The sequence below is a fragment of the Thalassophryne amazonica genome, chromosome 17, assembly GCF_902500255.1.
Source record: "Thalassophryne amazonica chromosome 17, fThaAma1.1, whole genome shotgun sequence".
NCBI lineage: Eukaryota > Metazoa > Chordata > Actinopteri > Batrachoidiformes > Batrachoididae > Thalassophryne > Thalassophryne amazonica.
This window is the reverse complement of record NC_047119.1, coordinates 2,678,814-2,705,433: the sequence shown is the minus strand read 5'-3', so window position 1 is coordinate 2,705,433 and position 26,620 is coordinate 2,678,814. Positions and strand designations below refer to the sequence as shown.

The 26,620-nt window shown below is 40.6% G+C and overlaps 1 protein-coding gene across 1 annotated transcript in view; it reads right to left on the bottom strand.

The window, feature by feature from the left end:
* The window catches only part of brap (BRCA1 associated protein), a 46,663-nt gene that overhangs the window by 2,601 nt on the left and 17,442 nt on the right, over positions 1-26,620 (bottom strand). Inside the window, 9 exon segments of the mRNA XM_034192055.1 lie at positions 7,582-7,721; positions 8,019-8,122; positions 11,366-11,455; positions 11,529-11,583; positions 11,585-11,636; positions 13,837-13,975; positions 14,062-14,137; positions 14,629-14,777; positions 21,384-21,497. Coding sequence (XP_034047946.1) covers positions 7,582-7,721; positions 8,019-8,122; positions 11,366-11,455; positions 11,529-11,583; positions 11,585-11,636; positions 13,837-13,975; positions 14,062-14,137; positions 14,629-14,777; positions 21,384-21,497 — 919 coding nt within the window.

The following is a 26,620-nucleotide window of genomic DNA, read 5'->3' as shown; positions in this document are numbered from 1 at the left end:
GGCCAAAGCACTAGCTGGTCAAATTGATGCCGATGTCTCAGTGGACCAAGAACCATCATTCAGTTTATCAGAGGGTTAGGAAGTTTGTAGACATCCAACTTCTCACTGATGCAAGGCAATCGGGGGGGGGGGGGGGGGGGGGGGGGAGTGCAAGAGATTAGTTAGGATGAAGTAAGCCCTATAAAGAGGATGTTGAGTGGAATTCAGTTAGTAGCAATGATATACCAGCAGATGCACGGAAATATTTAGGAGAAATGGCAGTGGCATTTTCAGCCAGATTGTTTAATAAAATCTTGAAAAGTGACAGGATGCCTGAAGAGTGGGTAAGAAATTAGATTAGATAGAAATTTATTAATCCCTTGGGAAGACTCTCTCAGGGAAACTGAGGTTCCAGCAGCATTATTTTCTTAAAACTGTTTGGCCCCATTGAACAAAAACAAAAATGTCTTATTGTCTTTCAACAGTTTTTGGAATAATAAAGCTTGTTTTCATATTCTCTACCCAGGTATTACAGTCCAGTCCAGACCTGATTTTTACCACGTATTGGTGCCACCCAAGGTGACTAAATCCAACATGGGTGGATCAAGTGTTCATCATCTGAGGCTGTAACTTGAGCCAGCAGCTTAGTCATAAGTAACGCTCTGTTTGATATATGACCCTTACGACTGAAAACCACGCAGCCTTTAATCTAATGCATTTATAAGAAGATATCAATTAACAGACCTTCATCAGCGCAGTGTCCGCGTTAAACTCCACTGTTAATGGTTTTAAACTTTCTTGCATGTTTTGTTATTTAACACTGAAATACACAACCACCTATCACAGAATGCGACTTATCATTTGGCCAGCTATTCTATAAAAGAAATTGCATTTAAACTTTTAACTTTATTTAATTACTCAGGCTTAGATTATGTTATATTAAGTTAAGTTATATGATTGGTATCTTGTTATTTGAGTGACAGACAGCTCCATTGGCAAAGCTTAACCAGGACAAACATTTGAAATACCACATATATGCCTTATGGAAACTCAAACTGCAACATTTTCCTACAGTTTCTTCATGTCTTGGTGTGGCTGATGCAGTGACTAAGTCGGATCAGAATGTGTGTCCCTGTTACATGATTAACAGCAAACGGACGTACGATGTGCTTCATGTTTGTTTGGTTGCTTTTTTTTTTTAGCAGCTACCGGAGACTATAAATAAGGACCTCGTCCTACAAAGTCACAACCTGTCATACTCTCTTCTAAAGATGTGGGCTGCTGGATGATTATGTTGAAGGGATGAGCTGATCCATCCTCAGTGAGACTGGCAAAACAGATTTTGTATGATCTCTGTCACCACTGATGCATTTCAGATGGTAGTTGTGGCTGCGTTCATCATCTCTCAATGTGCATCAACTACCTACAGCCTGTTTGCAAATTCTGTCTTTCAGCAAATGATGATCCAATAACACCAGTGTTAATAGAAATAAAAAGAGAAATTGACAAAATTTTAAGTTTCATTTTATTTATAGCCAATACAGCAAACATGTAGAAAATTTGATCAAACACGTGGCCATGTTTTATGCAAATTATTGGGTAAAGATACAATCCCAGCAACAGCAACGTTTGAATTAGCAGGTCAAAATCCATTAGCATCAATCTGTTGTCCGCTTTTAACAGAAAATGACTGACACACTTTATCCAGGCCCTTTTCTGAAAACGGAGTAAGTAAGTCCCTTCGGCTGCTCCCTTGTTTTGCACTTGGGGTCGCCACAGCAAATCCAAGGTGGATCTGCATGTTGAATTGGCACAAGTTTTACGCCGGATGCCCTCCTGACGCAACTCTACATTACATGGAGAAATGTGGCAGGGGTGGGATTTGAACCTGGAACCTTCTGAACTGAAACCAAGCGCATTAATCACTTGGCCACCACCCCCCTCCTTTTCTGAAAACGGAACCGAACTAAAATAAGACAGAAAATGACAACTGCATCAGCTGCAGTGGTGGGCACCGCTAACGAAAAAGTTAGCTTCGATAACCGCTAATCAGCTAATTGAAAAGTTATCTTTTATAACGCAAAACCGATAAACTGCCCAAAAAAAAAAAAAAAAAAAAATTATCGTAAGCTACAGCTAACTGCTAACTTTCAGTATTGCCGCCAGTACATTCTTAGCTAGTAACAACCCGATTTTGAGTTTAAACACGGCCAACGCTTCTGACAGAATCAAAGATGACCACAAACTCTAACACAGCCAATGAGTCAGCACTTCTGTCTTTGTGCGCCTGCCCACTGCGTAGGGAAGCGTTATTACGTTGCCAGCATACAGCGGGTTTTCAGCCGTTTGAAGCAGAACATTTGAAAGGAAGTAGGTTTGATTATGGTTTTATTTATAAATCAAATAATCCGGATAGAATAACTACATGAATGTAAACTCTTAAAATGTATATAAATGAATATATAAACATATCTGTTAATTTTAAAAGCATGCACTAATTCTGAAGATTTGAACATTAACACACAGATGCCCAAAGGGATTATGGGTAAACATAGCCTCTGCTCATACTGATTGGTTGACTAATTCATTCTGTGTCAAAATCAACACAATAGAATGTGTGTGTGTTGGTCTTTACAAATAAATGTGCTTTGTGAATATGTCATTTTTTTTCATTTGTAACTGACAGTAATGACTTTTTTTTTGTGGTAGTCTGGTGGACAGGCCCCTTCTGCTGGGGTAGAGTTGAGCTCAGCTCCTCTCAGCTACCTTACTGATGCAAAATACATAGCAGGCAGGAGCCAACAGGGTTTCTAAATGTTTTTCACCGTTACTATGTAGAAAAATGTTAGCCTTAACCCAACCATTACACCCTGCTATTTTTAATCCTATGTTGTCCTTTGACCTCCACATAGAGATATTATGAGGACTGCTTTCTTCCAAGGTTCTGCTATTAACCTATAAAATTGTTCACAGACTGGCACCTCCTACTTAGCGGACCCTAATTAAACCCTACGTCCCAGCCTGGGCTTGCGTTCTCAGGGTTGCAGGACTACTTTGTGTCCTAGGGTGAATAAAAAGTCTGTGGGTCACAGAGTTTCTCTTATCGTGCCCCTGTTCTGTTGAATGATCTCCCTGCATCATGAAAACAGTCAGATTCTGTGGAGACTTTCAAGTCCAGATTTAAGACGCACTTATTTCCCTTTCGTATGGCTAGCATACTGGTATAGTATGTTACTATGCTTTTAACTCCTTTAGTTTTGTTAGTAAACGGAGCATGCCACGCCTCAACTTTATCTAAATTCTGGGTCTTTTAGTGAAGTTTAGGGCTAGTAGCCGGCGATCACCTTAGTATTTCTTCTGTTTCTCCTTGTTGCTTAATGCTGACAAATTATACTGTATTTGTTTTCTTTCTGCTGCCTGATTCTGTTTTTCTTCTCTCTGTTTGAGGTGCAGCTCCATCCAGAGATGGATTTGGTGTCTGTTTCTGTAACCCTCCTGTCCTGTGCACCGGCAACATTTCCTGTATGTTCGTTTTGTGAATTGTTTTGTAATTTATGTCTGTATCATGGCCCAGGGAGAGGGTCACCCCTTTGAGTCTGGTCTACTTGAGGTTTCTTCCTCAGCTGTTGCTCTGGGGGTTAGTAAGGTTAGACCTTACTTGTGTGAAGCACCTTGAGGCAACTCTGTTGTGATTTGGTGCTATATAAATGAAAATAAATTGAAAATTGAAATTAAAGCCAAGAACATAACTGAGGAAAAAAAATCCAAACTACAACAACAGTTCACAATCTAACCACACAATGAAGTAAAACTGACAGAACAAACAGATGAACTCATGAACCCACCCATGTTGACTTTCAGGCATCTGTCGTGGGGCAAATGCTACATGAAGGTGAAATTTTCATGTTCTAAAAGCCAACTTTGTAGTATGATGATGCTACACTTACATCCTGTAGTGGTGCATGATGAAGAAATGGAGGAGAGATGTGGCAGGGACACTCCAGGTGGTGTAATGGGGCTTTCCACATTACTGTTTGTAATGATGGAACAACCACCCTGATGTGAGCCACCGTCAGTCTGTGATGTCAGTCTGCTACAGGTTCTGTACTGAGTGAATCGTATAACCTCCTGTGCTTAAAGATGAACTCGTCTGTGTGCAGTGTGTCTCGCCAATAACTGGAAGATCTTCATTCTTGAGGGTCTTCAACAGATTAAGAAACGATTACCACAAGGCACCAACAACTTCTTCTGGTCATCTTATCACAATACAACATTGCTCTTTAGTGTTGTGCAATCAAAGAACCTTCTCTTTGCAGGGAAAATAAATCTCTGACACACTATTTGCAATAATGACTAAACTGTTTCAGACTTTGTGAATACAATTTTTCACCACAGTGGTACACAGTGCATCCACAAAATATTCACAAAATATTCACTTTCTCCACATTTTTTTATGTTACATCCTTATTCCAAAATGGAGTAAATTCATTTTTTTTCCCTCAAAATTCTACTCACAACACCCCATAATGACAACATGAAAAAAGTTATTTTTTTTTTCAAATTAATTAAAAAATAAAAACTCATCAGATCAGAGAATTTTGTTTCTCCTGGTCTGAGAGTCCTTCAGGTGTCTTGTTAAACTCCAGGCGGGCTGCCATGTGCCTTTTACTAAGGAGTGGCTTCCGTCTGGTCACTCTACCATACAGGCCTGATTGGTGGATTTGCTGCAGAGATGGTTGTCCTTCTGGAAAGTTCTCCTCTCTCCACAGAGGAATGCTGGAGCTCTGACAGAGTGACCATCAGGTTCTTGGTCACCTCCCTAACTAAGGTCCTTCTCCCCCGATCACTCAGTTTAGACGGCCAGCTCTAGGAAGAGTCCTGGTGGATCTGAACTTCTTCCATTTACAGATGATGGAGGTCACGGTGCTCATTGGGACCTTCAAAGCAGCAGAAATGTTGTTCCCTTCTCCAGATTTGTGCCTCCAGACAGTCCTGTCTCAGAAGTCTACAGACAATTCCTTTGACTTCATGCTTAGTTTGTGCTCTGACTGTCAACTGTGGGACCTTATATGTAGACAGGTGTGTGTCTTTCTAAATCATGTCCAATCAACTGAATTGACCCCAGGTGGACTCCAATTAAGCTGTAGAAACATCTCAAGGATGATCAGTGGAAACAGGAGGCACCTGAGCTCAATTTTGAGCTTCATGGCAAAGGCTGTGAATACTTATATACATGTGATTTAATAATTTTTGTTTTTAAATTTTTTTTTAAATTTGCAATAATAATAATAATAATAATAAAAAAACACACTGCCATTATGGGTGTTGTGTGTAGAACTTTGAAAAAAAAAAAAAAAAAAAAAATCATCCATTCTGGAATAAGGCATAAGTGAAGAATAAGTGAAGCGCTGTGAATCCTTTCTGAATGCACTGTAAATCCTTTAAAGGTCATACTCAAAGATACCAAAACAATGTTCTGAATAAATAATCACTTCCAAACAACCCAGGGAAATGACGAGAAAGACTTATAAATCATTGAGCAGCAAAGCTGTTAAAAAAAAGGAACAGTCTTATCAGTTTGAAATTTGTACAACTTCAATCCAGCTCACTGACGAGGACATGTGTGAATGACTCACAACAGAATCTTTGCAGCATAAAGTAAAACAATAGATTTACTTACACTACAGATAGCTTAATTACTGGAACTGAAACTGACCGAGCAGGAAGTAAATATGGGGGTGAGTGCTGAAAGCAAACATGTGGTGGTTATTAAATACTTTCCACTGGCTACATGTGCAGGTGCACAGTCAGGAGACGTAAACCAACTGAACACCTTTAATTTGTAAAGAAAATCTGAAAATCCACTCACAAGAGAGGATACACCTTCCACATAAATGGAATGTGTGTGCACTTTAAGCCATCCTCATTACCAGAGCTGAAAGGTGAAGGAAGAACCCAACCCACTCTCACACTTTTATTTCATGCTCCCGTCACAAATGAGTCACATTTTGGTGACATGTTTTTTTTTATTTTTATTACTATTTCTAATCCTATCCCCTCCCGTAACCCTAACACCCACAACCCCCCCACCCCGTATCACCCCACATTTTGTGATACTGTCACAAAATGAATTTGTGCTCCAGTCACGGAAAAGTACCACATTTTCGTGACAGTATCACGAACCATAGATTAGTTTTGTTTTCGTGATGCCATCATGAAGTGGCGTGAGCTTGTGTTGGAAGAACCAGGCATGTCTAAAACACAGACTGAAACTTTGCACTCTGACATTTGATAGTGCCGCGAGGCAAACTTACAACAAAAGTATTTCCAAGGCTGAGATGTCAGCATGCACTTTACTATACAAGCAGAACAAATTCAAGCTAAAAGACTGTGTCTGTGAACCAGTCAAACATCATAACACTGGTTTTTGGGTTATGGTGTCAGTGTGGTGTTCATCCAGCAGCAGCAACAAAGTGCAGAGATTACAAGGAGAAGAAACACATTAAAAACTACATATTTTTCTAATTTATGGGTCTCATTAAATCTTTCAAAGCGGCAGCACAGTGACTTGGTGGTTAGAGGTGTTGTCTCACAGCAAGAAAGTCACATGTTCACTTGGGTCTTTCTGTGTGGAGGTTGCATGTTCTCCCCGTGTTTGCGTGGGTTCCCTCTGGGCGTGCCGGTTTCCCTCCACATCCAAAGACATGCAGGTTCAGTAAACTGGAAACTTTAATTTGACCACAGGTGTTTGTGTTTGCCTGTCTTTATGTGGTCCTGCGAAAGACTGGCGTCCAGTCCACGTGAGTACAGAAAACCACTGACTGACTGACTGACTGATATCTGAGTGAAGATACTGAAGGTGAAAAAAAAAGAAGCAGTTGCTAGATTATGATGACATCACTCATTATATAAGTGATGTCATAATTCAACAAATATGTTAAATACTGGACATTACAAAGTATTAGTGCTTAAAGAGGGGCAGGCAGTTACGGGGTTTGCTTCTGACCCGTGCTGATGTTTAGAAAACAGGGCAGCTGATGATGCCAATATGTTTGTTGTTTGCACGTGGTGCAACACAATTTAATCATATTGACAAAGCAAACAAAACAGCTGTAGTGAAATTAACATTTGCTTTTTCTGTCATGTAACATTAAATTCATCATTGGCAAGATTCCCATCATTCATCATTTCAAAACACCCATCCCCTGATTTAAGACGCCCACCTGTAAAATGACACGGTAGAGTTTGATCGTCATTCCACAGAAGCCACACTGACGAGCCCATTTGTCAGATGTGACTGCAAAAGTGTATTTTTTTTCCCCTGAAACTGGCCTTGAGTGCAGACATCAGCCAAGGTCAATTCTATCACACTGCATTTAATTTACTACATTAATCAGCTTCCTGATTAATTGCTCTACCAGTAATGATAAACCTATACAGGTGTGCTGCATGCTTTATTTTATTAATGGGAAATTATTCAGCAGTCAAAATTAATGTTGGCAAATATAATTAATTACATTAGGATAGTTTGGAAAAAACACGGTTAGAAAAGCTGTAGTTTGGTCACAGCTGTTGAAATCTTCTCACTGCTTTCCGACTCACCGTTTTCTGTGCCTTTGCGCTCTTCCTCTGCCAGTTGCGCCTGAAGCTGTGTCTGATTGGCTCTTAGACAACGGTTCATTTCCTGTTCCTCCTTCAGCTCTTGGCTCAGCTTCACTACTCGATTGTTCAACTGCATACACCTGATGTCAGATGGAGAGGTAGATATCAGCAGTACGAAGCCATGTTTCAAGTGACCAAACCCAGAGCTTTAGGCCCCCACAGGAAGCTGTCATATCCTTCACTTTGGGGGCACCAGAGGCCAAATCTTAACGTAAGGCTTCATTTCAAACTGTAGTCTGTAATTACCAGATTCACTATGGACAATGTGGGTGACACCACAATGGAAATTAGTGTCAGTTAGCAAAATTAGGCTACAATATGATAAAAGAAAACAACGCAACCAGTTTGAAGGACCAAAAATGTCAACCTTCACCTACTTTTTCTCAATGCCTTGCTTGTCCTTAGTTATTTCTCCAAGTCGTTGCTCCAAGTTATCACAGCGCTCCAGAGTTTCCTTAAATTTAACCTTCATGTTGTTTATCTGACACACAAATAAACACTATGGTTAGACAACATGTGCTCAGAATGACAAGAATCCACCGCGCCTCCATCAGGAGAATGTTTGTGTACGCATGTTTGGTGGATCATCAACAGAACTGATCAAAAAATAATGAGCTATTTTCACAAAGCTTGGTGGGAACCAAACCTGAAATAGGTTTTATTAAAATTCAGAAGAAAACTAGATGTAACAAGGGGTGGAGCATCTCAGTTAGTGATTTTTGGTTCAAGGAGTTTGCCTTTTTTAACATCACCATCATGTGAAAGTTCATTCCTTAAAATGTAGTTCATGACCAACTTCCAGTCATCCCTCCTCCGCAGGTGGATCTATCAACCCTGCGTTCATCTAACTGTTGTGTGCTGGGGTGTTTGGCTGGCTTGGTTTTTGTTTTTCTGTTTCTCCCACCAGGTGGTATGCATTCAGGACTGAGTGGCTGAGCATTAGGACCTCACCCTGAACACCTGAGGCTTGTTTTCACGTGCAGGTCATCAGGACTCACAGCTGTGGTGTATTCTGTCTTGATCAGAGATTGCTGCATTTAAACCTTGAATGCACAGTGTGTGATTGCCAGAGACTCGACCTTGTGAGCAGACGTGTGAGATCGACGTCAGGAGAACAATCTCACCATCACGGACGCAGAGACCGCTCCAGGTTTGACGCCACAGTCTGTGAAGGAGGATTGGGTGAGGTCTCACGCTCTTCAGCACACTTCCTGAGGTAATTTGGTTTTGGTGACTTTTATGAAGTAATGACAGTGGAGTTGGTGTCCCTCACACCTTGTGTATCGAGCTGTCACGTTATGCTAATTGTCTAATCAGCTTCTGCTGCAGTGGAGATTTGAACTGAGTTGTTCCGTGCCTGCAGGGTGAGAAGCTGATGTATAGATTTAAGCCAGGAAGTGTTTGCTGATTGCGTGCACCTTTGAGTTGTGTTCTTTGTGTGGGTTGGACTCACCTCCATGTTTTCTTTCTTCACAGACTGGTTTGTCGCGGCCACCTGGGGGGTGTCGGCGGGGTCCCTGGGTCCGAACTGCTGTGGCTCCGGACCGTTTACGCTGTTGAGAGCGCGCCGTGTTTCCACCTCACCAGACCGCGGACTTTTTAGTTTTAGCACTTCACTCACTGTTATGTTTATTAAATTCTGTTACCTTTTGAACCGTGCTCTGCTTATTTTATGCTGGGTCGGTGCTCCGACCGCGTCCGAAACATAACACTAACAACCTTTCTACGGTCACAAATAATAATAAGAATAATAAAAAAAAAAGAGTCTTCTGGGACTAAGAAAAGACAACCAACCCTTTGGAAAACTGCATTTTAGTTCGTTAGGAAATTAACACTGAAATTTCCAAACATACATAATTGATGTCAAATTACTACTTTCATAGATGTACAACCCCTGACAATAATTATGGAATTACCGGCCTCGGAGGATGTTCATTCAGTTGTTTAATTTTGTAGAAAAAAAGCAGATCACAGACATGACACAAAACTAAAGTCATTTCAAATGGCAACTTTCTGGCTTTAAGAAACACTATAAGAAATCAGGAAAAATAATTGTGGCAGTCAGTAACGGTTACTTTTTAGACCAAGCAGAGGGAAAAAAATATGGAATCACTCAATTCTGAGGAATAAATTATGGAATCACCCTGTAAATTTTCATCCCCAAACTAACACCTGCATCAAATCAGATCTGCTCGTAGTCTGCATCTAAAAAGGAGTGATCACACCTTGGAGAGCTGTTGCACCAAGTGGACTGACATGAATCATGGCTCCAACACGAGAGATGTCAATTGAAACAAAGGAGAGGATTATCAAACTCTAAAAAAAAAAAAAAAAAAAAAAAAAAAAAAAAAAAAAAAAAAAAAAAAAAAAAAAAAAAAAAAAAAAAAAAAAAAAAACATCAGCAATGTTGCAAAAGATGTTGGTTGTTCATAGTCAGCTGTGTCTAAACTCTGGACCAAATACAAACAACATGGGAAGGTTGTTAAAGGCAAACATACTGGTAGACCAAGGAAGACATCAAAGCGTCAAGACAGAAAACTTAAAGCAATATGTCTCAAAAATCGACAATGCACAACAAAACAAATGAGAACGAATGGAGGAAACTGGAGTCAACGTCTGTGACCGAACTGTAAGAAACCGCCTAAAGGAAATGGGATTTACATACAGAAAAGCTAAAAGCTAAACGAAAGCCATCATTAACACCACAAGGTTACAATGGGCTAAGGAAAAGCAATCGTGGACTGTGGATGACTGGATGAAAGTCATATTCAGTGATGAATCTCGAATCTGCATTGGGCAAGGTGATGATGCTGGAACTTTTGTTTGGTGCCGTTCCAATGAGATTTCTAAAGATGACTGCCTGAAGAGAACATGTAAATTTCCACAGTCATTGATGATATGGGGCTGCATGTCAGGTAAAGGCACTGGGGAGATGGCTGTCATTACATCACCAATAAATGCACAAGTTTACGTTGATATTTTGGACACTTTTCTTATCCCATCAATTGAAAGGATGTTTGGGGATGATGAAATCATTTTTCAAGATGATAATGCATCTTGCCATAGAGCAAAAACTGTGAAACCATTCCTTGCAAAAAGACACATAGGGTCAATGTCATGGCCTGCAAATAGTCCGGATCTTAATCCAATTGAAAATCTTTGGTGGAAGTTGAAGAAAATGGTCCATGACAAGGCTCCAACCTGCAAAGCTGATCTGGCAACAGCAATCAGAGAAAGTTGGAGCCAGATTGATGAAGAGTACTGTTTGTCACTCATTAAGTCCATGCCTCAGAGACTGCAAGCTGTTATAAAAGCCAGAGGTGGTGCAACAAAATACTAGTGATGTGTTGGAGCGTTCTTTTGTTTTTCATGATTCCATCATTTTTTCCTCAGAATTGAGTGATTCCATATTCTTTCCCTTTGCTTGGTCTAAAAAAGTAACCGTTACTGACTGCCACAATTTTTTTTTCTGATTTCTTATAGTGTTTCTTAAAGCCAGAAAGTTGCCATTTGAAATGACTTTAGTTTTGTGTCATGTCTGTGATCTGCTTTTTTCTACAAAATTAAACAACTGAATGAACATCCTCTGAGGCTGGTGATTCCATCATTTTTGCCAGGGGTTGTACAAGAAATGGGAAGTAATGAAAATGTGAAGTATCTATCTATCTAAAGCGCCAACAACAAATGCTGTCTTTCTCGACATTGCGTTTAAAGACGTCGATACCTCCTCAGCTGTCTCTTTCTCCAGATGAACAATCTTATTCTCCCAGTAAATCCTTTGGGACTCCAGTTGACTTGTCAATAGGTACGAGTACTGCAGACAGAGACAATATACTAATATTTCATTGACATTTTACCAAACACAACAACAACAAAACACTACTTACTTCCAGCTGCAGGGCATCGCTTTTCTCGGCTTGGCAGGTGTCCCCTCACATTCTACTGGACCATCTTCCCGTCAGTCTTACTGGCCACCAGTCGATGCACGTAGTTATCTACAACAACAAGGACAGTGTCATCTATTAGCCTTCACAGCCAAAACACTCTCTTGGGCCTCCTACATTATAACCTGGATAGCAGAATAAATTCCACAAGCAGAATTTAAAAAAAAAACTGTTTAAGCACCACACTTGTGGGTGAAAATGTTGCTGCCTCAAAGGATCTTCTTCTTTGTCTTTCGGCTGTTCCCGTTAGGGGTCACCACAGCAGATCAATCGTTTCCATCTCACCCTGACCTCTGTATCTTAATCTGTCACACCAACCACCTGCATGTCCTCCTTCAACACATCCATAAACCTCCTCTTTGGCCTCCCTCTTCTCCTCCTGCCTGGTGGCTCCATCCTCAGCATCCTTCTCCCTATATACCCTGCGTCCCTCCTCTGCACATGTCCAAACCATCTCAATCTCGCCTCTCTGACTTTGTCTCCAAACCGTCCCACCTGAGCTGTTCCTCTGATATGTTCATTCCTAATCTTGTCCATTCTTGTCACTCCCAAAGAGAATCTCAACATCTTCAGTTCTGCCACCTCCAGCTTTGTTAGTGCCACCGTCTCTAAACCGTCCAACATAGCTGGTCTCACTACTGTTTTGTAAACTTTCTCCTTCACTCTTGCTGATATTCTTCGGTCACAAATCACCCCTGCCACCTTTCTCCACCCACTCCATCCTGCCTGCACTCTCTTCTTCACCTCTCTACCACACTCTCCATTACTTTGAACAGTTGACCCCAAATATTTAAACTCATCTACTTTCACCACTTCTACTCCTTGTAACTGCACTATTCCACTGGGCTCCCTCTCGTTCACACACATGTACTCAGTCTTGCTTCTACTGACTTTCATTCCCCTTCTCTCAAAGCATATCTCCACCTCTCCAGACTAGACTCAACTTGCTCTCTACTCTCACTACAGATCACAATGTCATCTGCAACATCATAGTCCATGGGGACTCCTGGATCTCATCTGTCAACCTGTCCATCACCACTGCAAACAAGAAAGGACTCAGAGCTGATCCTTGGTGTAATCCCACCTCCACCTTGAATGAGTCTGTCATTCCGACTGCGCATCTCACAGCTGTCACACTATTCTTGTACATGTCCTGCACTACCCTAACATACTTCTCTGCCACTCCAGACTTCCTCATACAATGCCACAACTCTTCTCTTGGCACTCTATCATAAGCTTTTTCTAAGTCCACAAACACACAATGTAACTCTTTCTGTCCTTCTCTGTACTTTTCCAACAGTATTCTCAGAGCAAACATTGCATCTGTAGTGCTTTCTCAGCATGAAACCATATTGCTGCTCACAGATCTTCACCTGTTTCTAAGCCTAGCTTCTACTACTCTTTCCCATAACTTCATGCTGTGGCTGATCAGCTTTATGCCTCTGTAGTTACTGCAGCTCTGCACATCACCCTTGTTCTTGAAAATAGGAACCAGCACACTTTGTCTCCACTCCTCAGGCATCCTCTCACTTTCCAAGATTTTATTAAACAATCTGGTTAGAAACTCTACTGCCATCTCTCCTAGACATTTCCATGCCTCCATTGGAATGTCATCTGGACCAACTGCCTTTCCACTTTCCTCAAAGGATAAAGGAAAATATTTCACTATGTTTTATTGGGTGTGTTTATGGCATTTAACCTTTAAAAAAAAAACAAAAAAAAAAACCTGTTAGCTCATTGTTTACTGTCTCGCTGTCATCATCAACCTCATTTCCAGTAGCTGTTTCTTTCAGCACAACCCAAAACGCTTACTGTGCACCATCTAGTCTACAAAAAACAGCCAAAAACAAAAGCTAGCAAGTGGTGAGGCAGCGCTGCTGAACATTTAGGAAGCTCAACAGGCACATGACTTTTTCAAGTGTTGTTGCCTGTTTTTTTTTTTTTTCAGGTGTCAACAACATGAAAGCTAATATTACTCTGTATCTGTTGCATATGCCATGATTCAAATGAATCATATGTTTAATCTACAGTAATGTAACAAAGGAAGAAAACAGGAGCCGTGTGAAACGGCCCATTCGTTTCCTTTGGAGTGTTTTCGCCCTCTAGTGACATGAATAGAATACTGCAGCTTAAACAGCTCTAAAAGTAGGCATCGTATTTTAAATCTGCAAGTCACCCATTACTAGACACCATCAGCAGTGTGTCTGTGTTCACCTCGACAAACATAACCACCCACACACACGTCTTGTACCTCCTGCATAGTCCCAGACGCGGTGGTTGGTGAGCTGCATGGCGTAAGTGTGCTGCGTTTCCTCAAAGTGCTTGTAGGCATGTCGGCTAACGTAGCGACCACAACCGATGTGGCCACAGATCAAACAAATCCACAGATTCTACGGGGGAACAAAAGATGCACGTAGAGAAAAAGTTACATTAAAAATTTCAGTGACTTAAAAGCAGACGAAATGGTATCAGTTACCTCCTGAACTCCACACTCAAAGCACTTGTTCTCTTCAACGGGTTCTGGTGTTTGACAGTACCGACACACAGGACACCTGAAAACAAAGCACATATTCATCTCAGCACGTCATGAGAACTGGCAGTCAACAAACACCTGCTTTGTTGCAAATATGCTCAATGGTCTTTTGTGACACAAAAATACAGATAAAAGTCAAACTGTGGACAAACAGCACATGACAGGAAAGCTGGAGAAATAACCAGCGGAGAACAATCAGGTGACAAAACGTGGTTCTTTTTCAACAAGAGATTCCTTTGTACACATGGCTAAAATAATTAATACAGCTTCAAAAAAAATCTGAAACACAAACAAAAAAGGCATTTTTTTCTTGTTCTGTTTCAAAATTAAAATGCAAAAATTTGTTAAAAGGTAAGCTAAAAATATAAAAACCACAGTAGTCTTCTCTCTGCTTCAGCTGACAGAAATTTCTGGGAAAAGAAAAGAAAAACCTCAAGCTCTCTTTAATTTGTAATGTCTAAAGGCAAACAAAGTTATCAATACAAGTTTTTGTACAGGTGATTGACTCACGAGGCATCTTCCCACCGTTGGAGACACTGGCTGTGGAAGCTGTGGTTGCAAAGAGTGGTGAGAACTCCGTTAACAGACTCATCCATTCTCTCCAGGCACACGGTGCACTTTGGCAGCTCAGTCAGCTCCATCACCGGCAGGCTGGCTCCCTGAAGAGGGCAAAGAACCACAGCTTGTACTCTAGAAGATAAATAATCACGATCATTTCATAGAGCTGGAGATCCGTCTGCAAAGTTCTGCGTGACCAACAGCCCAAGGATGTCAGGCAACACATCTGATCTAAATATTTTATTTTTGGCTGGGAACGCTACGGAAAAATGGCTCAAGAAAATAATAATAAAAATATTCTGATTACAAATGAAAGGAAAATAACTCGTGCACAACAATAAAGTGGATGACCTAGAACATGGTATCAATGACTACTACAGTAGATGTGTTGCCAAGGAGCCTTAAAGACACATTTCCATTCTGAGAACCAAAATATCACTAAAACATCATGGATTGTGTCTCAACCAACAGCCTCTCAAACTGACACACATCTTGTGTCTATTTTGCTTAGTTTTCTTCTGACATAGATAATTAACCTCTGGGGTATTGTCATCATCCAAGGTAAGTCTAGGCTCAGAATCGGACAGGTCTTCCTGGCTTGAGTTATTCAGCAGACTCGAGCAACATATGCAGATACGATGAACAAAGAAATAGTCCAGAGATGGCATGGACTGACGAGTGTTATGTCACATGACGGAGGACACAATGTCTGACACTAATATCAACTATAATCCTTGAACTGGTTGTATTTCATCAGCTCCAGGAGTGGAGCAGGAGGTGGGGAAGCCTTTTTTTCTGCAGGTGAATGCCAAGTTGAAGCTGTTCCACGCATCAAGGCGTGTGCAGCTGCATTTCTGCTGCTGATCTTTTATTCCACACTCTGTATCTTATCTTCTGTTACCATTTATTGACAGAGCACATTCAATTTGGTCTTTTGTTGTTGGTCTGTAAGCAATATCCACATTTGATTCACGCACAGCTGATATGGCCTCAGATGCACCTCCAGGCACATCGCCTGTTGAACATTATATGATATATATATAAACTTGAGAATATCATTGTGAGCTTTTGCATTGGTATAATCCAGATCGTGTGTGTCACAGAGCTCTGTGAGAGTTTGGAAAAAGTGCAGAAGAGAAAAGTGGCTTCTTGGAACCCAACAGCAGTCAGTGACTTCTTTCAATCTCTGAAAGAGTTGAAAAAATTGTTTTCCATGTATCTGACTTCTTTCCAAGTCACAGAAAGTGCAGTAAATGGTGTTAATTATGTAATGTTGCTGGTACGATCTCAAAATGGCTTGTAAACAGATCATTTCTCTATTCACCTGCTCAGACATTTTGATGCCGCTAAATTTTATGCTAAAATTTAAGTACAATGCAAATGTTTTTTTTCCTGAATATTGTTCAGAGCAGTGCAGATTATCAGTCAAAGGTCTGCAGAGTCTGTGAGTGAGCAATGGAATTTCTGCACTCTATTAATGATGATTAATAATATTGCTGCACTCGACTCACTCATGTAGCTGAGATCGCTAAAGTGCTCACGTCTTGGCTCGATCGTCCCACCCCTACTGCATATCTGTGAAAGTGAGAACAGGACTTTCATTCAGTGTTCAACAAATGCTGTTTATGTGCTTTTGAAAATAAGAGTCATTCTTGCAGTTCACCAATTTTCCCTACGTCCTTTAAGCCACGGCAACATTTTTGTAAAGAAGACACTCCAACCTATGTGAAGTGGGGCCCCTGGGATTCACAGCCTACACCAAAATCCCTACATCCTGCACCTACAGAGGTTTTTAGTGCATTTACATGAACTGGGCACTGCTGCACATTTAGTAATTAAAAGGAAAAAAAAAAAAAAAAACATTATCAAAAATAGTTGGCACTAACTCAGGATTTGCATTGCTAAGAATTCATGAAGCATATATGTGGCCGATCACAACCACAATGAAAACTTTTTAACTTTGTTTGGACAATTTTATGGGCAGCACAGTGGCTTGGTGATTAGCACTGTTGCCTCACAGCGAGAAGGTCGTGGGTTAATTTCCCATGACCTTTCTGTGTGGAGTTTGCATGTTCTCCCCGTGTTTGTGTGGGTTTCCTCCGGGTGCTCCGGTTTCCTCCCACATCCAAAGACATGCAGGTTAGGTGGACTGGAATCTTTAAACTGTCCGTAGGTGTGTGTGTGGGTGTGTCTGTCTGTCTATTTGTGGCCCTGCGACAGACTGGCATCCTGTCCTGGGTGTACCTCGCCTGGCGTTCTGTGACTGCTGGGATAGGCTCCAGCCTCCCGCGACCCTTAATTGGACTAAGCGGTAGAAGATGAATGAATGAATGAATGGACAATTTTATCACAAGCTACATGTTATTTATTCAGATTGGTTCTTCTTTTTCTGTGATGGAATGTGGCAAATCTCAACATGTTGTTGTTGATGTTGGACTGGACCGGCACACTCAGAATGATCCTGTTCATTTCTATTTCCAAGCGACGTTACCAGACCAAAACACCTCTGGACACAACTGGACAGAGGTGCAATTATGAGAGCAATGAAAAGTGTCAACATGCTGAGTAATGAAAAAAACCTCATATGAACTGTAAGACTACTAAGCCAACATGCTACTACCGGTTTGCTAAAACAGCAGTTTGAACAGAATAGTTTTGAGTTTGTAGCGTCAACAGCAGATGCTACTATTATTGTGAACACCCCCCTTTTTTTTTTTACTAGTAGCCCAATTTCATAGCCTTAAGAATGTGCATATCATGAATGCTTGATCTTGTTGGATTTGTGAGAATCTACTGAATCTACTGGTACCTTGTTTCCCATGTAACAATAAGAAATATACTCAAAACCTGGATTAATCTGTTTAGTCACATAGCACTACTATTATTCTGAACACTACTGTATCAGCATTAACTAGAGCACTGCAGCAAACCTCAGCCAACACTCGTTTCCAATTCCACAAATCTTAGAAAGGACTTTTCATAAGATAAATTAGATGTGATCAAAAGTCAGAGGATGTATTTACTTCCTCCACTTGAATCAAAGGTTTTTTTGTGGTGTTGTCAGGGTTTTTTTCCCCAGCTTTTTTGGTTTCTGAATTCTTCTTCAGACCATTTTCACAGAATGTTGGTTATCTCTGCTGTGCACAGTTTGTCATTGCTTTTTGACACTTGGTTTCCGACTGATAACTGGAAGACAAACAGGTGTAAAACTAGAACCTCCATCCAGTTTTGGTGGTGTAGGTAAATCCAGAACAGAAGACTGCGAGTGACTGAGGCACTTTTGTTTGAGATATAATAAAAAATGTACACCAAATGGGCTTTTCAATATTAAATTCAAATGACGACAAAAAACAGAATCTGGATCAGATCCGGATCAAACTTTGTCAGGTGATAGTGAGTGTCAGTCTGCACCTCACTTTCAAATATGAGAGTGATTGGGACACATTTTAAGATATAATGTAAAATAAACATTAAATTGAGTTTTCAATGTTAAATTTAAACAGATACAAAATCTTTAATCTGGATCAGATCCGGATCAAACTACATAACAATCTCAAATATGAAAGAAATTTGATCTTTTTTTTTTTTGACAGTTATGAATTCAGAGTTAAAGGATAGGGATTTTTCCAATTTGCCAAGATTTTTCCTGACTTTGACATTGAAAATTTAATCAGTTCTTACCTATCAGGATATGAATGTTCTGTACAAATATCATAATGATATATGAAATATTGTGGGTTCCAGGCTGTTAACAAACAGACAAACAAACGGGTGAAAACAAAACCGCTGCCCAACTTTGTTGGCGGAGGTAATAAAAGAGCAATGCTGCTTTGTTTGTGTTGGCGCCATAAAGTCAATATTCAGTATTAGAAATACTTGCAAGTTAGCTTCTATAACTATAGCTAAGCTTGGGTCACCAGTTACACCTTAATACTCAGACCTTTGGTATGACATTATTTATTATATAATGGCTGAGTGGATCCTTGTCATTTGATTGGTGCTTTGTATGTCAAGTGACATGGATTATTTGTCCCATTGAGAGTTCCATTTAGAGTGCAATTTGGTTCCATTTAGAGTGCAATTTGGTTCCATACCTTTGGTACCATTGCACGCTTCTGCTGTGGCGATCCCGAACAGGAGCAGCCAAAAGAAAAAGAAGAGCACGCTTCCACCACCACCAGCGCTGTCCCGCGGTGTGCACACACGCTACCACCACGTGCACAAGCGGAACGAATCCTCAGCAGGCAGGACTCCAGGCTACCAAATAAAAACTGTGGTCTTAAATCAGCAGTCAACAGAGGATGCCGTGACCTCTGCCCTCCACACCACACTGACCCACCTGGAGCAACAGGATAACTATCCCCTCTTCTCTTTGTAGATTGTAGTTCAGCATTCAACACCATCCTCCCCCACGGCCTCACGAGAAAACTGCTGAGCCTTGGTCTACCTCGTTCCACATGTCGTTGGATTAAGGACGTTCTGTCAGATGGCTCACAGAGCGTTCTGACTGGCCCCCACATATCCACAGCTCTCACACTCAGCACCGGTTCCCCTCAAGGCTGTGTGCTGAGCCCGCTGCTCTATACCCTCTACACCTCTGACTGCACCCCGCCCACACCAGCAACACCTTCAGTGGATGACACCACAGTGGTCGGCTGTATCACTGGAAAAGATGAGGCCGCCGACTGGGACGAAGTGGAACAGCTGATGGTGTAGAGAAAACAACCTGCTCCTGAACACATCCAAAACCAAGGAGCTAATTATAGACTTCAGGAGAAACCAGGAACACCACACACCTGGTAAATGAGGCACAGCAAAGACTCCACTTTCTGAGAATCCTCAGGAAAATAACATCAACCAGACATGTCTGGTGTCTTTTTCCAGCTCTGCCATGCAAAGCATCATCACATACGGCCTCTGGATGTGGTTTACCAGCTGCACAGGGGCAAACAGGAAAGAGCTCCAGAGAAGATCACTGGGTGCCCTCTACCCACACTGGGGGACCTTCATGGCTCTGACTGTGTCAGGAGAGCCAACACCATCCTAAAGGACTCGTCCCACCCCGGACGCTCTCTGTTTGAGCTGCTGCCATCACACAGATGGTTCAGGACCATTAAATAAAGAACAAACAGACTGAAAATGGTTTATACCCAACTGCTCTTAGAGCTTTGACTGGAACAAACAGCCAGGTCACATGACACACTTGAAATGAGAGCAATATTTGTTTACGTGCAATATCCACTGCCACTGAAATATCCAGTTTTGTACACACTTTTTTCATTTTTATATATGTAATCTGTTTTTTCCTATTACATTCTCAGTTTGTCTTTTTTTTTTTTTTTTTGACAAACATTTTTCACTTGGTTAAATTTTATGTTTATTTTTCTTTTCTTCTCCAGACCTTTCAAGTCTGCATGTGGTTTACTCAGGTTGATATTTCCAATGAGAGGAAATGTACCTTTCATTGTACTTTGTTACAATGACAGTAAAGAATCTGTATGAGTTGTACTTTCACATCTCTTTGTATGGTACAATGTGTATGTACCCACAGGACCTTCATAAACTCTGAAATCTATAGTGCAACAACCTCTTAGATTGTTTTAAATAAGTTAAGTTTCTGGGATTTTTTCCTTAAATAATGGTCTTTCATAACAAGAATTTTATGCATGTTGATTTGGCACGTTTTCCAAGATGTCCTCCTGACAGAACTCCACATTACAGGGAAAATGAGCGGGGTGGAAAAGACCCAAGAATCTTCTGATCTAGAAACAATTGCACTAACAACTTGGCACCACATGGCCCTTTAATAATAACACTATAACCATATCCCCATTCAGGCTTACATAATAAGATCTGTACAAAAACAACAAACAAAAAAAATTAATTATTAGAGAGCCTCATAACATTCTTGTTCAACATATCCCCAAGTTCCAAGTAGCAATTTTTGTTTATTGCAGCACTGGTTTTAATACTATGTGCTAAAGTCATGAGGAACGCACATGTACTTCTGCAGATAACTGCAAATGACTTTTGAATGTAATTATTGAAACATGGTGCAGTAAAGTAGAGAAGCTTGAATCTTCGACTGGACTGGGTTGCTTGACGCGAGACAAGGTGCAGTAAATTACAGTGTTGAACTGAGAAACTACATCCACTGGGTTTCTTCTGTGGCATGTGCTTTTAGTGGCCAGCAAGGTAACACAGCCAAGCTGTAACGGTCTATTGCCCTGTATTCAACAAATGAATGTGACTGATGAAAAAAACCTCAACCAACCTGCAAAAGCAAATCAAATATGAAGTTTCAGATTTGTCTGGTTCCCAGACTAGGTCTGAGGCCACACACCAACCATGGCTCATGCTGGCAACAAGTGGACACAAGCAACACCACAGCTGATTTTGAATGACCATCAAAGGGTGACTTCTTAAAAAAACATTATCGACAGGTATTTACTGGCTGGCTTCATCTTGAGGGTGCGGGCCACGTTGGTACTAGTGCAGTGTTACAAACCTAGCGGGAACATTTGACCGTGTGGCAGCAACTCTGATACAGGGTCAGCCCAAAAGTCAGGTGCGGCCACTCTGTTCCGCTGTCAGGCTTTAGGAGAAATTACAAATAGTGGTGTTTTTGTTCCTGAAAGAATCGCTTTGGCAATCCTTTACCAAATGTTGGGCTGGTGTGTGACTGGAGAAAAACTGGTAAGGTTTACCTCCTCAGACTTTATGACCTCTGCCCTCTCCACGTAGACAAGCTGGCACACTGCTTCCTCTATGGAGTTGAACTGGCGACCGTTACATGCTGTGTAAAAACTGTCTGCATCTGCCTGTCCAAGGCAGAGAAAAGCACAACAACAGGAGCCAGAATTAACACCACCACACAAAATTAAACCAATTAACTTAAACTTCAAAGGCTGTAAACAGATTTAGATGTACTCAGAGTGAAGCCCATGAAGGTAATTCTGCATAACAGCCAAACAAATACCAAAATCAAATAAGTCTACTTCACATAACAATGTTCATTCTGACAATTTATTTGCAGTGCAGCATGTTTTGCTCGTTTTTTTTTCCTGTCACACGATGTTTGGAGCCAGTTTCCCTTCAATATTTGGTCAATTTTTAAGTTTGTTTCACTTTTGTACAAATGACAGCATCTCATTAAACGTCACTCTGTACAGATTTGAAATTGTTGTACACAGTGTCATTATTCGCCAGCTGTTTCATCTGTGAAATTCTGCAATAATTCATATAACATGTCAATTTACAACCCCAATTCCAATGAAGTTTGGACGTTGTGTAAAATATAAATATAAACAGAATAAAATGATTTGTAAATCCTCTTCAACCTATATTCAATTGAATACACCACAAAGACAAGATATTTAATGTTCAAACTGATAAACTTATTGTTTTTGTGCAAATATTTGCTCATTTTGAAATGGATGTCTGCAACAGGTTTCAAAAAAAGCTGGGACAGTGGTATGTTTACCGCTATGTTACATCACCTTTCCTTCTAACAACAACTCAATAAGCGTTTGGGAACTGAGGACACTAATTGTTGAAGCTTTGTAGGTGGAATTCTTTCCCATTCTTGCTTGATGTACGACTTCAGTTGTTCAACAGTCCGGGGTCTCCGTTGTCGTATTTTGCGCTTCATAATGCGCCACCACATTTTCACTGGGCGACAGGTCTGGACTGCAGGCAGGCCAGTCTAGTACTTTTACTATGAAGCCACGCTGTTGTAACACGTGCAGAATGTGGCTGGCATTGTCTTGCTGAAAATAAGCAGGGATGTCCCTGAAAAAGACGTTGCTTGGATGGCAGCATGTGTTGCTCCAAACCCTGGATGTACCTTTCAGCATTGATGGTGCCATCACAGATGTGTAAGTGTCCATGCCATGGGCACTAACACCCCCCCATACCATCACAGATGCTGGCTTTTGAACTTTGCACTGGTAACAATCTGGATGGTCTTTTTCCTCTTTTGCCCAGAGGACACGACGTCCATGATTTCCAAAAACAATTTGAAATATGGACTCATCAGACCACAGCACACTTTTCCACTTTGTGTCTGTCCATTTCAAATGAGCTCAGGCCCAGAGAAGGTGGCGGCGTTTCTGGATGTTGTTGATGTTTGGCTTTCACTTTGCATGGTAGAGTTTTAACTTGCACTTGTAGATGTAGTGATGAACTGTGTTAAGTGAAATGGTTTTCTGAAGTGTTCCTGAGCCCACGCAGTAAGATCCTTTACACAATGATGTCAGTTTTAATGCAATGCTGCCTGAGGGATTGAAGGTCACGGGCATTCAATGTTGGTTTTCAGCCTTGCCGCTTACGTGTAGAAAGTTCTCCTGAATCCCTAAATTCCTTGCAAATGAACGTTGAGAAACATTGTTCAACTGTTAAACTATTTTGTCACACAGTTGTTCACAAAGTGGTGATCCTCACCCCATCTTTGCTTGTGAATGGCTGAGACTTTTGGGGATGCTCCTTTTATACCCAATCATGACACTCACCTGTTTGCAATTAGGTGTTCTTTGAGCATTCATCAACTTTCCCAGTTTTTTGTTGCCCGTCTGAGCTTTTTTGAAACGTGTTGCAGGCATCCATTTCAAAATGAGCAAGCATTTGCACAAAAACAATAAAGTTTATCAGTTTGAACATTAAATATCTTGTCTTTGTGGTGTATTCAACTGAATATAGGTGGAAGAGGATTTGTAAATCATTGTATTCAGTTTTATTTACATTTCACACAACGTCCCACCTTCATTGGAATTGGTGTTTATAAGGTTGGTGGCATTTTCTGTCTAAACTCAAATGCACACCGATCTCATCCTGTCCCAGAGATTCAAGACAAACACCTATCAGTACACTTTCTCTTTTAGGTTCATGTTTTGGACGAAAATTAACTAATTAATTAAATTAACCAATTTCATTATGGTCCCACAGTTTCTGTCTGGAATAATCCGTTCACTCGCTTCCACTGGCTGGTAGTGGTGCAGCTTTGCTAAAATTTCCACAAAAATTGTTCATTTGTGATAAAAGCATGGAATCTGGCCATATTCTCATATTCTAAATTAATGTTTATTTTCAGATTAAGGAGCCATCCTGGAGCTGACCTCTGATGAGCTACAGGGGTCAATAAAGAATTACACAGGGGTCAAAATTTAAAAATGTTCCAATCATGTTGAAAACTATACCACATTATTGTCTGGTCATAATGATTCCAAAAAGGTACAGTTTGGACTATCTGTGACTGAATGTTCTGGAGTCATGAGGTAAAAACAGCAAGAATGGTGACAAAGAACAGTTTCAGTTTGTACAGGGTCAAAAGTTAAAGTTGCTCCAATTTTGGTAAAAAATTATGCAAATTATTGGTTGAATTAATAGCATTTTAAAAAGGAATAGTTTGCATCATCTATCATGCTTAGTTATCATGTTATGTGGTGACATGTCATACGTCATAGAATCCAATGGACGTCGACCTTGTTTGACCTTTACTTTGGAGACCAAACATTCAACACAGTCAAAACTATTCCATTTATTAATGCTTTTATTTCAACCAACAATCTGCATAACTTTTTTACCAAAATTGGAGCAAATTTTACTTTTGACCCCTGTACAAACTGAAACTGACCTTTCAATTTCAAGCATTTATTGTCATTGCCACAAAAGAACAACAAAATTACGTCTGGAGCATCCACATGCGTAGTAAGGAAAAAAAAAAAAACCTTTGTCACCATTTTTGCCATTTTTACCTCATAACAACCAGTCATAGATGGTCCAAACTATACCTCTTTGGAATCGTTATGACAAACAATGTGGCATAGTTTTCAACATGACTGGAGCATTTTTAAATTTTGACCCCTGTAGCTCATCAGAGGTCAGCTCCAGGATGGCTCCATGTCTGATAATAAACATTAATTTAGAATACATGTGCCAAATTCCATGCTTTTATCACAAAATAAACAATTGATTTGCTATGCTGCCCCCCTATGGTTTGCCATTTCCTCTTTTTGCAGCTAGAGTACTGACGGGGACTAGCAGGAGAGAGCATATTTCACCCGTGTTGGCCTCTCTTCATTGGCTTCCTGTTAATTCTAGAATAGAATTTAAAATTCTTCTTCTTACTTATAAGGTTTTGAATAATCAGGTCCCATCTTATCTTAGGGACCTCATAGTACCATATCACCCCAATAGAGCGCTTCGCTCTCAGACTGCAGGCTTACTTGTAGTTCCTAGGGTTTGTCAGAGTAGAATGGGAGGCAGAGCCTTCAGCTTTCAGGCTCCTCTCCTGTGGAACCAGCTCCCAATTCAGATCAGGGAGACAGATACCCTCTCTACTTTTAAGATTAGGCTTAAAACTTTCCTTTTCGCTAAGGCTTATAGTTAGGGCTGGATCAGGTGACCCTGGACCATCCCTTGGTTATGCTGCTTTAGACGTAGACTGTGGGGGGGTTCCCATGATGCACTGTTTCTTTCTCTTTTTGCTCTGTATGCATCACTCTGCATTTAATCATTAGTGATCGATCTCTGCCCCCCTCCACAGCATGTCTTTTTCCTGGTTCTTTCCCTCAGCCCCAACCAGTCTCAGCAGAAGACTGCCCCTCCCTGAGCCTGGTTCTGCTGGAGGTTTCTTCCTGTTAAAGGGAGTTTTTCCTTCACACTGTAGCCAAGTGCTTGCTCACAGGGGGTCGTTTTGACCATTGGGTTTTTCATAATTATTGTATGGCCTTGCCTTACAATATAAAGCGCCTTGGGGCAACTGTTTGTTGTGATTTGGCGCTATATAAAAAAAAAGTTGAAGTTGATTGATTGACATCCATGCCAATAGAGCACAAATTGAAGGGAAAAACAATAACTGAAAGCATACTACAAAGTACAGAGATTCTGGTACATCATGAGGAAGTCAGGAGTTGGAAGAGAAATATGTGAGGGTGCAGGAGAATATGCAGGAGGTCAGTGTGGTGGTGGTGAGGTTTGTGCATCACGTTTCAGCTCTGAGACTTTTCATGTTTGCAATGGATAAGACCAGACAGACATGCCCATGAACTATTTTGCTTACAGATGAATTTGTAATTACTGTGTGTGCACGTGTTTTCTTATGACTCTCTGTAGTGACAAGAAGGCACCCGAGTCATAAAATCTACACACAAAAGCACATACAAAATAGTAAAAAAACAACATATATATATATATATATATATATCTCAAATCTGCCTGGCCTGGAGGACATGCACACACCCCGCTGCCTGCAGAAAACACTCTGCAATGAATTCATCCCACCCACCAACTAATGGAACATCTGCCCTCAGACAAATGTTACAGGTCCATCGATGCAAGTGCCACAAGATTAATGTACAGTTTTCCTGCACTTGTCTGTGAAACAGGGATATGTTGTCAGCAGCTACATTAGCATCCTGTCTGTTATTTTGCACTTTTAAAAATACTGTTTTTATGACTTGTTCGTTCCAGCTGATTGATTTCTACCCTATTCAGTCATCAAAGTAGTGCAGCAGATAACTGAAACAATCCTTCAAATGGTGACACAAAATGTGGCACAAATACACCTTAGACATCACTCTTTTAGAAAAACTGACTGGCCACTTGAATTTTCAATAGGCAGCCAGGTAGGGGTCAATCGAATTACACAGGGGTCAAAATTTAAAAATGCTCCAATCAAATTGAATGCTACACCACATTATTTGTCTGATCATAAAGATTCCAAAAATGTATAGTATGGACTATCTGTGACTGAATGTTATGGAGTTATGAGGTAAAAGCAGCAAGAATGGTGACAAAGGTCAGTTTCAGTTTGTACAGGGGTCAAAAGTTAAAGTTCTAATTTTGGTAAAAAGTGATAAAATTTCAGGATAAAAATAAAAAACCTTTCACAAATAAATAAATAAACAAATAAATAAACAAACAGCATTAAAATAAGCATGAAAAC